The sequence below is a fragment of the Taudactylus pleione genome, unplaced genomic scaffold, assembly GCF_031769625.1.
Source record: "Taudactylus pleione unplaced genomic scaffold, aTauple2 ptg000125l, whole genome shotgun sequence".
Taxonomy (NCBI): domain Eukaryota; kingdom Metazoa; phylum Chordata; class Amphibia; order Anura; family Myobatrachidae; genus Taudactylus; species Taudactylus pleione.
This window is the reverse complement of record NW_028284527.1, coordinates 3,516,381-3,531,617: the sequence shown is the minus strand read 5'-3', so window position 1 is coordinate 3,531,617 and position 15,237 is coordinate 3,516,381. Positions and strand designations below refer to the sequence as shown.

Sequence of the window (15,237 nt, the reverse complement as noted above, 5' to 3'; positions counted from 1 at the left end):
AAGACATACTAGGGGGTTGATGTCCTGGCCGGACCTCCCGTTCGTGTACGCTGGGCAGACCCGGGGACTTAAAAACTTGAAGTTTTAAACCCGGGCAACGCCGGGTACTTCAGCTAGTAGTACATATAAAAGAAAAAGAATATAACGAAAAACAGCAGCAAGACAATTTACCTATTGTGCTTACAAGTACGTATTCCAGAAATGCTCATTTTCTAGTTTGATTCAAGAGTATATACACATGGTTGCCCTTATGAAGAGCCACTACTCAGTACACAAAGTTTCAATGCCTGGTGAAACCTTCATAAAGAGAGTGTAATTTCCTGCTGGTCTAAATTAACCAGTAGACAGCCAAACTCCATCAATCCAGTTGTATAGGCACATACCTAATGAACCAAATCACTATGATTTCACATACAGTATGTGACCTTTCAGGTCATTGATTAGCTTGTCATTACTTTTTTACCATAGTACATCTGATTGGATTTTGATAGTGTATAGTGGTAATTGGGGTCAAATTGTCCACAGTACATGGACAAACAAAATATTTAAGATCCAGACAGCTGTTATTGCGATAAAGCAGCAAGGTACCTCTGTGATAAAGACAATGTAATTACACATATTCAAAGGGGAATAATGACCAAACGGGTGTTAATCTGTATGATCACACTGCATGACCGTCATTTTACTACGAAACACTTATATAAGTGCAGTGGTAAATACATACATTGATTTACATTTTTCCTTCAGTATACATTAATTAGTGGGTATAGTGCTTAATAATGAAAAAAAAAATGTTGACAGGATTTCCACATTTGTGAACTGCTACTATACCGAATAGTGTATTTCATAGTCAAGATTTCTTTGAAAATTCTGTAAAGAATTACTACCAAATATTCAATACATTACCATTCTAAACTATTGACAACTTGGACACACACTGGGATGCCAAGATGCCATATGGTTACAAAAGTCTATATTACGACTTGCAATTACCAGTCGGCTAAAGAACACAGGAAGCAGTGTTGGAGAAATGCTCATCACACAATCTGTTGTCATGCTGCTGCGGCATTGCATGCCAGCTCTGTGTGTAAAGAAACGGCTATAGAAGAAATGTGAAACTTTCCTAGCTCACATACGTATCATTTTTAGCTGTCATTTTACTCTAACACACAAAAGGAAGCAATATTGACATTTTAAAAGTGTAAAGTTTACAATAATTTACAGAGATAATAGGAGTTCTTAAATTACAAATGCACTGTGGCATGTGAGGGTAGTGCCTGTGTAACATACTAACAGCTGTGTATTAGAAAGTATGTGACAGCGTTAAAATGGGTTACACCATTACAGATTATGTACACCAAATAATGTTTATTTGGGGATGAACTAGTGATGTGATGACCTTCAGACCTGCATGGCAGGAACACTGTGGTAGGACAAGAGATAAAGCTCACTGTAGAGAACAAACAAGGAGGTAATTATAACACGTAGGGAATATAGAGGGTCTACAAACAAAACTTGTTATAAGATGGCTTCACAGCAACCTTGAAAATAGTTTAAATAGCAATTAACGTGTAATGTGACCACTAGGAGGAAACTATGGAGACTGGTCTTGAAAAGGACATTTTACAAGTTTAAATAGGGAAAGGTTTTATCTAAGATTATCAAAATATTGTATATTATCAGCAGAAGCCAAAGTATATTGTTTAAAAACAACAATAAAGAACAGTCTAACTCCAGCGGTTAACATTGCCTTCTATTTCCTTTTTCAATGCCTACACTAATGCCCCTGTTGGTTTTTGATTTACCACATTGGCCTGACAACGTCATATGTTTGCTAGGTCCGCAAACTAATTGGATTTGATGAGACAGGTCTGAAAATTTGAACAGCTGATGACCACATTGTGGGATCATCATAAACCAGGAATTAAACGGCTCCCTAACAATGTGGTTCCTTGGGATGACTGCCAAGTCTTAGCAGATGTGGTTGTCATGAAACAGTCACAAATCTAGTTAATCAGCAATACTGCATCAACCATATTGAAGCTTGTGTGACCTTAATTAGCCTCAAAATCTTCTCACTAATACTGTGCTATCATAAATTGATTGGCAGCATTGTCTACAGCTTACGCAACTTGATCCAGGGTAACCATTCCACAACTGAGTAAATGGAACAAAAGACAGCAATAAGCATGACCTTGGCTCTTGGACTTGCACTAGTGATTTTTTTTTGTTAACAATAAAATGGGAAGAAAAGCATTAACTTCAGAAGTTATGGGTTCTATTCTGAGCATGATTTGTGCTGAGTTTGTAGGAATTCCCTCCCACATTCCAAAAATCTACTGTTAGGTTAATTGGTTCCTGACAAAAAAGAAAGAACCCTAATGTGGTTGAGAATGTAGACCTGTTAGGCTGCGTACACACCTATAGATATATCTGTCTGGTGGGAAGGAAAATCTGGTAATGTATGGGAACAAACAATAATAAAAATTTGCTCCCAAACATTGGAAAACAGATCAGATTTTCCTCCCCCCCCCAGACAGATTGGACAGATATATCTATAGGTGTGTACCCAGCCTAAGCTCCATTTTGGATAGGGACTGATGTGAGTGATAAAATATTCTCTGTATTGTCAATTAATAGGACTTCATGTGTTCCTCTCCTTCAACCAGCTTTAGTGCATGTAGCTAACCATGGGCTCTGTATATTTTGTCGACATTAACTACGTCAACATTCATCATAACCCTAGTGTATGTGTGTGAGCATGTGATAGGGAACAGATTGTAAGCTCCACTTGGCAGGGACTGATGTGAATGGCCAACTATTCTCTGTAAAGCACTGCGGAATATGTGTGCGCTATATAAATAACTGGTAATAAATAAAAATAAATAAATCATAATGGACACAAAGAAATTTTGACATGATTAGAATATCAGTACAGTTTGAGTCTCCCATATCCAAATATTCCAAAATACGGAATATTTTTAGCATGGCTGACATATTGAAACCTTTGCTTTTTGATGGTTCAATGTACACAAACTTTGTTTAAGGCACAAAAAATGTAAAACTATTGTATAAAATTACCTTCAGGCTGTGTATATAAAACAAATAAATTTCATGCATGTACACAAACTTTCTTTGAGCCACAAAATTATTGAAAATATTGTATAAATATTGTATAAAATTACCTGCAGGCTGTGAGTATAAGGTGTATATTACACACAAATGCATTCTGTAATTAGATTTGGTGCCCATTCCCAAGATTTTTCAATATTTTATGTAAATATTCCAAAATACGGAATATTCCAATATCCAAAATACCCCTGGTCCCAAGTATTTTGGATATGGGAGACTCAACCTGTAATACGTTTCTGGCGGGTCCAGCGGTCAGCTAACGGTGACTTCCGGCTGTTTCTGTGGTGAGCATTGCTAACCCACAACCCTCCCCTAGTACATAGCCCTTGTCCTCCCCTCCCATAGCCTAAACCTAACCAAACAAGATATCACAACTGGATCAAAATACTAAAATTGCTAACGGGAATGAATAATGTGCACTGCTGAAGTGTAGATATGTTGGTTTTTACTAAGTGAATCTCAATTTCTTGTGAGCTTTGTAATGTACTCATTTTATGTTCCATAATTTACTAGAAATATAAAAGCAGAATCTACCCCCACTTTAAAAAAACAACAACCCACATTAATGCCCTGGAGTAGTGGTTCCCAAACTGAATGCCGTGGCCATTGGTTTGGATGTCTAGGTCCAAATCAAATTTACAGTCAATGTGATTGTGGCAAAACCAGTGCTGCCGATCATAAATATGTGGTCATACAGAAGCACAACTCTGCCTTCCACTACATGACCTGAACTGGGAAGGAAAACAGGCAAGCACAATTTATTTAATTTAATCATGATTGCTAGGCCTAGGGGTGCCGTGACAAAAATGCTTACGCCTTAGGGCACAGTGAGTCAAGAAAGTTTGGGAACCACTGTCCTGGAGGAAAACACTACATTATACAGACAGTATTGGGCTGATTCTGAGTTGGGAGCAAAGCAAAAAAAATTATTAACATTAAACCATGCTGCACTGCAGGTGGGGCAGATTTTAAATTTGCAGAGAGATTTACATTTGAGAGGGGTGTATCCTGGCTGAACTCTATATTGTAAAACTAAAGTTGTCTAGTATTTGTGGGCTACATGCAAAAGCAGTTCGTATTTACCTTGCATGCAAAATAAAAATATATATTTGCACCACTTGCATTGTAACATAATTTGTCCAGGTTCAAATTTAGTTACTTTTTTGCTTTTCTCCCAACTCAGAATCAACCCCTATATGATTATATAGACCAGTTTAATTTCTAGATCATTTGGTGGACCTTCTCTTATACATGTGTGCAGTACATGAAGGTAGCTCAGATTGGTGCTGAAGTCACCTGAATATTATTTATCTATTTTCTATACTGTACTGTGTAATTTGGAGTTGCTATAGCAATAAAAGATAATAAAAAACCCAAAGCATTGAAGAAAAAAAAAAAATATTATTCTTAAATATGTTGTGTAATAATATGAGATATGGTAAGAACTTACCCTTGTTATCTCTATTTCTACGAAGTCCATAGGGTTCCACAGGATACCTTGGGGTATAGGCAATGCGGCAGCAGCACGGGCACCACAGAGTTAAAACTTCAGCCTCCCAGGATGCACTGGGGTCCCTCCTCTATACCCCGCCCCACAGCCAAGGCCATCAGTTTTGTAACAAGCCATAGGCCGGAGGAGGAGAACAAAGAAAGAGAAGAAAGTCTGGAACACAGAAGAATCACATTCTCACTAATAGGAGACGGAAAAAACGGTGACCAGATGAAAGCCCATCTGCAGTACAGGTGCGACAGGGCGGGAGTCCTGTGGAACCCTATGGACTTCGTAGAAATAGAGATAACAAGGGTAAGTTCTTACCATATCTCATATTTTCTACTTCAGGGTGCATAGGGTATCCACAGGATACCTTGGGGATGTCCCAAAGCAGTATCCTTTTAAGGGAGGGGACGCTCCTGTGCTGGAAGGAGAATATGCCGCCCGAAGGAAGCATCCGGAGAGGCGAAGGCATGAAATGCATAATACCTGACTAAGGTTAGGACAGAAGACCACTTGGCTGCCTTGCAAAGCTGAACAGCTGAGGCACCACGGCGAGCTGCCCACGAAGGACCCACAGACCGAGTAGAGTGAGGATTAAGAGAGGTTGAATCAATCCTGCCAAAAGTTTAGTGGCAGGTCAACCTTCCTTATGGAAACTAGAGAGGACAAAAAGGGAGTCCGATTTCCTAAAGGAACTGGTACGATCAACAGAAATCCTTAGAGCACGTACCCCATCCAAAGAGGCCTCACCCGCAGAGAGGACTGGGGAATTAAAAGCCGGTACTAGGATTTCCTAATTAAATGTGGAAACTAGATACCAACCTAGGTAGAAAACCAGGGCGAGTGCGAAGCCCCGTCCTGTCTTTATGAAAAATCAGAAAAGGAGGACTTGAGAGAACCCCCAAATCTGACACCCTTCTGGCCAAAGTAATGGACAGAAGAAACACAGTCTTAGCTGTAAGCCATTTGAAAGCCCCTGAGGTTTCAATGGCGGTCCTTGGAGAGCCCTCAGGATCACAGCCAAATCCCAAGGAGCCACTGGCGGAACGAAGGGAGGCTGAATACGAAGTACACCCTGCATAAAGGTGTGGACATTAGGAAGTGTAGCGATCCTACGCTGAAAACTAGACTGACAGGGCAGAAAGTTGCACCTTCAGCGAAGCAAGGCGAAGACCGTGATCTAAGCCCGTTTGTAGGAAAGCCAAAGCCCTGGATATCCTAAGGACCTGAGGATCAGAACCTCTAGGACGACACCATTCAAAGAAAGTATGCCTCACCCGGTGGTAAATCCCTGCAGAAGAAGGTTTCCGAGCTATGAGCATGATGTTAACAGAGCTGGAAAAAACCCCTGGACCTTAAGAGGGCTGACTTAACAGCCATGTGGTCAAAGTCAGACGACCTGCTAGGAAAGACCCAGAGACAACAGGTCCGGATGCAGAGGCAACAATATCGGGGTGTCGACAGAGACCCCGAAGATCTGAGAACCAGTGCCGCCTGGCCCACGCTGGAGCTATGAGCAGAAGCGTGTCGCCTTCTTGCTTGAATTTGCAAATAATTCGAGGAAGGAAAAAACGGAGGGAACAGATACGCAAACCTGAAGGTCCACCTGACCAACAGGGCGTTCACCAGAAGAGCCCCTCCGTCTTTTGTGATTGAACTGTACACAGGCAGCTTGTCGTTGTGTCGGGAAGACATGAGGACTATTTCTGAAAAAGCCCCATTTGTTCACCAGTTGGTGAAATACTTCCTGGAGAAGAGACCATTCCCCTGGATGCACGTCTTGACAGCTGAGAAAGTCTGCATCCCAGTTGAAGCCTCCTGGCATGAACATTGCCGAATTATGGCAGGGAGGTTGGCCTCGTCCAAGCTAGAATGCGGGACACCTCTGTCAGAACTGCCCGACTTCGGTTTCCTCCTGGGTGGTCTATGTAAGCCACCGTGATGGCGCTGTCTGACTGTACCTGCACGGACTGTCCATGGAGGACATGTGTTACCTGCTGGAGAACTTTGAATACTGGCCAAAGTTCCAAGAGATTTATTGGAAATGCAGATTCTGTTGGCGTCCACCGTCCCTGAACGAAGTGTGGACCCGTCACTGCTTCCCAGCCCTGGAGACTGGCGCCCGTCATTAGAAGAACCCAGTCCGCAATTGACAAGGGGGGCACCCAGTTTGGGTGAGCAGTTAGTAGCCAGCAGACTAGAGACAGACGAACCTCTGGGGAAAGCACAATCGTCTGTGTTTTTAACTGATTGGGCAACCCATTCCATCTGTTGAGGATTAGCTGCTGCAGAGATCTGGAGTGGAAACTGGGCATATACCACCATGTCGAACATCGACACCATGGAGCCCAGTAACCGCGTTGCTGAGTGCACCGACACTTGTCGGCTGCGAAGGCAACTTCTGTATTGCAGAGATATTGTCCTTTGTCACAAAGATCCCCTGGTGTTGAAAGACTAACAGGGCTCCGAAATGGAGCATCCTCAGTGAGGGACCCAGGGAGGACTTCTCTCAGATTATCAGCTAGCCATAATTGCACAGCACAGATATTGTTAGGTGCAGATGGCGCTGAAGGATTTCTGGAGACCCTGCTAACAACAGGAGATAGTCCAGATAGGACAACAGGCGGACCCCCTGCATTTGAAGGTGGGCTGCCATAACCGCCATGAGCTTGGTAAATACTCGAGGCGCAGTGGCCAGAGTATAGGGCAGTGCCTGAAACAGGAAATGGCGGCCTAGCATCGCAAACCTGAGGAATTGCTGTTGCGCTACGATAATAGGTATATGAAGGTAGGCTTCATAATTGTCCAGAGACACCATGAAATCCCTAGGTCCCATTGCTAATATAATGAAACGGAGGGTCTGTATCCTGAACCGAAGAACCTCAAAGACTTGTTTAGACACCTGAGGTTTTGGCCGGTAAAACCCATTGGGTTTGTGTACCAGAAAGAGAATAGAGTAATATCCTGTTCCCTGTTGGGATAACGGAACAGGCACTATAACTCCAGCCTGGAGCATAGAGTGCAGCTTTTCTGGAGTTCCATGGCCTTGACGGATGGAAGACCTGTAGTGAAAAACCGTCTGGGAGGCCTTCGTCGAACGAGAAGGTGTACCCCAGAGAGACCACTTCTCTGACCCAAGTGTCCACGGTAGTCAGATACCAGCACTGGGTGAACTGAAGAAGCCGGCCTCCCCCTTTGGGGTCCCCCAAGGGGAGGCCTTAGGCTGAAGGCTTATCGTCCGACCTGGGAGTAGGACGTCTTGTGCTCTAAGCCTGCTTGTTTGGCTTGGCAGATTTTCTGGTTGACTGTCGAGGAAAGGACTGCACTTTGGACTTACCCTGGGCCCCCGAGGCCCGAAAGGACGAAGCACCAGACCCTGATGGGATCGGAGCCGATGGCAGACACGCAGACTTAGCTGCTGCCAAAGTCGCCACAATGTTGTCCAAATCAGAGCCAAAAAGGACCTGCCCTCTTCGGAATCTGCATCCACTTTCCAAGAGCGCAACCCTAGGGTGCAGCGAACTGCCACGGCTGGCGAGGAGATTCTCATTAATATACGTGGCTGTCTCTGGGATTGCCTACCAACTTCGCCAGTTCAGGCGACGAGTCAGAGTCCAGAGACAATTACAAATTATCAGCCCAGCGCTCCATGGCTGTGGTCACCTAGCACACGGCCATAGCCGGTCTGGACGCCCCTCCAGCAAGGGAATAACTGGACGTTAGGCATATTTTACCTAATGATCCGTGGCATGCTTGAAGGAGGCATGGAGGGCCTGGTAACGTAGTACTCCATACTAGGCGTGTGACATGAGAATCCACCTGCGGAGGAGTCTCCCACTTGGGAAAAATAATTAATCGCCAAGGGGTTTTAGTTTTGGCCACAGGGGGGTCGCCATCTTCAATAACAAAGACCGCACGGACTGCCCGTATAAGGCTTGGTATATATGTTTTTGACTTAGACTTCTGGTCTGAAAGGTCCAAAAATTTCACCGTCATCAAATGTCATGACATCATCATCATGCAGAACATTCTGAGACACTACAGACCGCTTAGCAGACTGCAAAGATGACTCCCCCTGTAACACGACCGATAGGTGCTGTACAGAAATGGCCGTGAACCCACACACGTAGGTTCATGCGAGACCTAGGTGGACGAGAGCAGGAGACACTGGGGACCCCTCAGCTTCCTGGGGAACCCCTATATGGGTGAGGACCCAACAGACTGCCGTGATAACCCCTAAGGGGCAACGCAGGGGGTGTGGCCAGCCGACCCAAGCCCAACAAGGCCAGGGTGTTCCTGTACAGGAGCAGACACAGTAACTGGGCGTGATATTAGAAAACACGCCCTGCATAACCTCCTAGTGTTACAACACCCTCCGCCATTAGTACATTACCAGTGGTACACTTTTAGCAGTAGGGGAAAATCACGTTCACTCTCAGACATGATGAGTGTAACAGAGTGTATGTGACTTTCCTCACAAATAAATACATTTATAGTGAGGCAATGACGACCCTGCAGTACCGCACCGGGAGGGCTTTAGCAGAAGAAAAACAGGGACAGAAAATATGGCTGACAGTCAGAAGTGAAAGTACAGGCAGACAGCGCTAGCATTAAGTCACATACAATGCAGAAATAACTTCCTGCACTACCAGCGCTGAGATCAACTACACAGAGCCTGGTAGGAAACAGCGCAGCATACACTGACCTTATCGTTGCTTGAAGGAGAGGTATGTAGGGGGACCCGGACCACACAGCCACCAGCATCAGCGTCCAGCAGCGCTTGCACATTACTAATAAAATGGCCACCGAGGAACAGAGAGGAGGCGGGCACCGGGGGAGGAACGCTGAACACAGCCCGCCAGACTGCTGTGGAGAGGCACTGTGCAGCGGGGGAGGCGCCGGCTGTAAACAGGGAAGGCGCGCTCCCCTGGCATGCATTTAACCCCGGACGTTTTCCGCTCAGTCACGGCCCACTGTCCCTGGGGCTTGTGGAAGCGCAGGTTAATACCTGGCTCCACTCGCAAGCCAGTCCCCAGGGAGCCCCCTGCCTGGGGACTGAGGACTGTGTCTTCCGGCTGGTACCCTCCGCGGGACCCGCCGCTTACCTGGTCCCCTTAGATCCGGCCACAGTCCGGGTGGTCCGGGGTCACCGCTAGCCGTGACCCCAGACCCCCACCAGCATCCCCGGATCGGTACCGGCGTTCTGGTACCGGCGTGGTGAAGGAGCAACAGCATGGACGTCTGTACAGACTGTCCATGCTGTACTGCTCAAGATGTGCAGCCACAGCTGCTTTTGGAAGTCTTCAGGGGCTGTAACAGCCCCAACTCTGCTACAAGTGCTCCGACTCCTGGCCGGGAATCGAAAAAACTGATGGCCTTGGCTGTGGGGCGGGGTATAGAGGAGGGACCCCAGTGCATCCTGGGAGGCTGAAGTTTTAACTCTGTGGTGCCCGTGCTGCTGCCGCATCGCCTATACTCCAAGGTATCCTGTGGATACCCTATGGACCCTGAAGTAGAAAGTAAATATAATATATGCTGTGTAATTAAAGATCAATAGTAGTGACCAAGGGAGCAGTAATAGAAAACAATAAACTATTTAAAAATATAAATAAATAAAATAAATAATACTGGTGCCCTTTATATGGGATGCACAGATGATCTACCAATGTTTTTGGAGGAAGGGGGGAGGAAAGGGCAGGCAAACACGTGTACCTTCAGTTAAATCCTGATGTATTTAAAAACACATTTTTCACCAGCACTGACATCCCTCTCCACTACCCAAAAATATATATTTTTGGAGTGCATCTTGACCTAGCATCATATAAATCATCAATTCAATATTTGGCCAAAGTTATTATAGCCAGAACGTGTATGGTCTCGGAGAATTCATGTTTATACAAATGAGTGACGTTGGTGAATGGCACAGTTGGGCATGAATGGTTTGCCCCTACAAGCAGAACCCCATGCCTAAATATTATAAAATCTGTTCAGATGGACCTCCTCAGCATATGTACTGCAATTATTGCTCATGGTAAAAATACAGAATAAGCTAAATAATTAAAACAAAAGGAGGAAAAGCCAACAAGTTATCTGAATACAAAAAGGCATACAGTGGGAGTCATTTTAGTGGATATTATTTGAACTGTGAAATAAGTTGACTAAAACACATTCTCAGCAGGTCCTGATAATTAAGTAAAGTAAAAAGGCTTGATGGACCAGTTGTGTTTTAAAAACAGTCTGTTGACTGAATTTAAAGGTGGTTGATTTTGGAATAATAAAAACTTACCTAGTTTATTTTTCACCCCTCTGGATATGGGTGGGAAACGAGAGGGTGATCTGCTCTCCTGGAAGACTGTGAGGAATACATGATATTCTGGAGTCTCCCAGATGTTCCGGGAGTATACAGAAAGCAGAGCACAATACGACATTCTGAAGCAGCACTGTACTAGATAGGGTCATACTAACTTTGTTTGTCCTTCTGTAAAGTCTAGGGACTTCCAGGGCACTTTTCAAGTAAACCAAGCAGGATTCACTAAGGTCCAGTGAGATTTTGTTATTTATGACCAACAAAGGTGTTGATAAAGAGCGGATTATGTCCTCCAAAGCCCCTAGGGAAACAAGTATTCACATTAAATTGATGTAAAGAACTAACAATTAGAACAGTAAAATATACGTACATAAGTTTCCCGTTTTTGTAATTCATTCTATTAAAAGTAGTGGACACTCTTATTTCTGGGACATATAGGTCTCTTATTTTGCAGCATATATTAAATATTTTTGTCACTATGCATAGTCATGTGTTTTTACATAAGGACATCAAACATACATCAAGTCCTAGAATTTGATTTAATCTAAATCGCATTTAGCAATAATATATAGCAGATATAACTTGATCATAATTTAACAAAAAAAGCCAACTTAAATAGTAATGTGTGAAAAAGAAAATATCCAGAAGAAAGCATCACAATGTGGATTAGGTTAAAAGTTAAATCTGAGTGAAACACACGATTTCTGGAACAATGTGTTCTGGACGAACAGGACAAAAGAGGACTAAATGCACAACTCCATGTTTGGTGAAAACTAAACTGTGTGTCATCACAAACCTCAAACCCAAAGTCATGCACAGCGATGAAGGCAAGTCCACCATGAACGCCTCTTTCTAGCAAAATGCATGAGGCACTCTGTGTGACAAACAAACTTTGCAACAGGACAATGATTCTAATCAGTGTAGCAAATATACAACCGATAGGCTGAAAATTAATGAATAGAATCAAGGTTTTGTAATGGCCTACCATATTCCAGAATTCAAACCCACTGTAATGCTAAGGTGGGGCATAAAAAGATCTGTGCATTACCTAATGAAATGAAGCAGTGTTTTAGATGCAGAGGCTAAACTTCCTGAAACATAATGTGAAAGACCGATAAACTCCTATAGAAACAATTTCTTAGTAATTCCCATTAAAGGTGGCTTTACAAACTACTTACTCATAGGTATACTTACAGTTTTATATAATGACAAACTAAATATGTTGTGGTTATTCCTAATATAAGATTATAGGCCTTTGGGATGACTGAATTATTGCTAATTATGTCTCGATATGTAAAAAGACACCTTGAAGCAATTATTTCTTTTTCACATGACTAAAGAGAAAACTAGTTAATAAAATGTATATTTTTTATTGAATTTATATAAAAATGTTTTCAAATAACTCATGTTACTCTGTACACAACAGATTATTATATTCTATTCATTTTGATTACGGGGACACTAGACTATTGCTTTTATTTAACATTGGAAAACATTATATGCAGCTATTAATTGGTTGAACAGTCATGAGAATGCAGCCTATCATCTGAATAAAAAAAGTCATGTGTCAATCATGACCGATACTTAGTGATGTCACCTTTTCTTAGAGCATTCATAGGCTATATACTGGTTCAAAATGGATAACCTCACTTTGTGTACTGTAGGTCCACTTAAAAAAACAAAAAAAAAACAATAAACCAATGCATAAGAGGCTTACCTGTTATTATTGCCATGTTTTTAAAACCAATTAAACCAAGTTTCACTTTAGTTACTTCAACTAATTCTGGCAACTAGAAAAACCAAAATAGTAGATGTTATAAACTATTAAATGCTCATTACAATTCGCAGCACTGTGCAAGAACTTCATAAACACATAGTACATTGACATGAAAAGGAAGCAACATCTAACCTTAGGATTAAATGTGTGGTAATAGAAGGGAAGATATCAGCACGGTGGCACAATGAATAGCTTTTGCTGTCTCACAGCACTGAGGTAATTAATCCAATTCCAAATAGGACCCTATTGTTTGCATGTTCTCTCCATGTTCGCTTGAATTCCTCAGGTCTCCTCCACAATCCAAAAACATACTGGTAGGTTAATTGGTGTCTAAATCTTTAACCCATGTGTGTATGCAGTTTTAAGCTCCACTGGGATAGGACCTGATGTGAATGACTAAATAGTAATTGCAAAACACTGTCTAATATGTGTGCGCTATATAAATAACTTGTCTCAGTAGTAATAGCACTTAAAATAAAAGGTTAACATTTTATACTATAGTGCAGGGATGGGGAACCTCAGGCCCGGGGGCCGTATAAGGCCACCCCGGAATCATTTGGTCTGGCCCTCTGAGCTTTTTTCTGCTAGCCTTTAGGAAGATTCCGTTTGCCTAGCGCATCACGTGGGTACTTTCGGTCTTGTGACCGGAGATTTAAATTGTTTCAATTTAGCGGAAATGATTCTCAGGGAGAACTACGGTATTGGTATAAGTTCCAGGAGGACGCTTTTTTTGATGCGCACCTCACGAGTGTTGGAGACTTCTGGTTTTCGGGAGCTCCAGTATTGTCCGCTCTCCTGTGCAAATTCTATTTCAAGGTTCCTCCCAGTACATGTATGAACCATGTGGATATAGGAATGATGTTGTATTATGATGGTTTAAGAATAAGAGAGTAAGTACTGGATGCTTGTTTACATCCGAGAACAGGAAATCCGGTTTCGGCCATCTTTGATTTCCTGTCAGAATTGAGTAATTGAGAGTGCTATATAAACTTGAGTTTCATGTGAGAGGTTATTCATTACCCCTGAGGAAGTCCAGGAGATGGGACATAACCCTATCTAGACGACACGCATTGGGTGCTACTAGACATTCATATTCAGATAAGCCTTTTTTTAATCCTTGAATGTATGGGCATTTTATAAATATTTGTGCCCTTATGTACAAACTTTATTGCAATATATGTGTTTCTGTTTTTATCCTATGTATGTTGTTGGAGTTCCATTAAAAACTTATGAATGATTCTATGGTGGACGAATTTGTGTATACTTGTGGAAAAACATTGAGATAAGCTTACTCATTTATTATTCTGGTACGGGTCCACTTATTAGCTTTTTGAGCAAATATTGGTGGCATTTGCACTTTATTGCACTAGGAGGCACCTTTGTCATTTTATATATTACTGAATAAAGGAGGTGGTGTGGATCTAGACAAGGAGTTGTGTTGCCATCCTTCACGTGGAATTTCCTATGCAGTTCTGGAACTGTATCCCATTGGATTGATTTGGACCTTTGTATTACACATTTTTTTAAAATTTTACAATTTCTCACACATTTACATTGTATACACCTTAGCGCCAAGTGTTTTTTCTTTTATAATTTTACATTGAACCGTCACTTTGTGGCTGCTATTAGTAGTGTTTACACTAGTGTTTTTCTACAGTCACGAAAATGTTTAGAACACAAATACCTAAAAAGGAATGATCTATGTTCCAGAATTTTTAATGAAGAACTTGATGTTAGCACTAATTGTCCTATAGCAGAGGAAAAACTTTGACATGATTTATTTTGGGATATTGAGAAATTATATACCAAAGAGATTAAAAAGTGGTGGGACATCTCTGGACTAGAACACTATTTAAGAGTTAACATGGTTAAATGCTATAATAAAACAGACAGGATAGATTCGGCACTCAGGGGTTTCAATGAATCACACAAGACCAATTATTCCTGGGGTCAAAACGTTTCAATGACTATCCTGTCTGTCTGTCTGTCTGTCTGTCTCTGTATAATATAATATATTATATATATATATATATATATATATATATATACACACATACATACATACATACATACACATACACAATACACACACACACACACACAGTCAGGTGCATAAATATTGAGACATTGACAAAATTTTCATATTTTGGCCCCTATTCACCACCACAATGGTTCTGAAATTAAACAAACAAGATGTGCTTTAACTGCAGACTTTCAGATTTAATTTGAGGGTAATTACATCCAAATCAGGTGAACGGTGTAGGAATTACAACGGTTTCTATATGTGCCTCCCACTTTTTAAGGGGCCAAAAGTAATGGGACAAACTAAACAATCCTAAATCTAACTTTCACTTTTTAATACTTTGTTGCAAATCCTTTGCAGGCAATTACAGCCTGAAGTCTGGAACACATAGACATCACCAGACACTGGGTTTCATCCCCGGAGATGCTCTGCCAGGCCTCTATTGCAAATTTCTTCAGTTCCTGCTTGTTCTTGGGGCATTTTCCCTTCAGTTTTGTCTTCAT

At 42.1% G+C, this 15,237-nt stretch overlaps 1 protein-coding gene across 1 annotated transcript in view; it reads right to left on the bottom strand.

Annotated features, from left to right (window-relative positions):
• The window catches only part of COG2 (component of oligomeric golgi complex 2), a 112,550-nt gene that overhangs the window by 11,543 nt on the left and 85,770 nt on the right, over nucleotides 1-15,237 (bottom strand). Inside the window, exons 14-15 of the mRNA XM_088472493.1 lie at nucleotides 12,652-12,724; nucleotides 11,093-11,235 (exon numbers count right to left, since the gene is read on the bottom strand). Of these exons, the coding sequence (XP_088328619.1) occupies nucleotides 11,093-11,235; nucleotides 12,652-12,724 (216 nt within the window). The remainder of the gene's footprint in view (nucleotides 1-11,092; nucleotides 11,236-12,651; nucleotides 12,725-15,237) is intronic.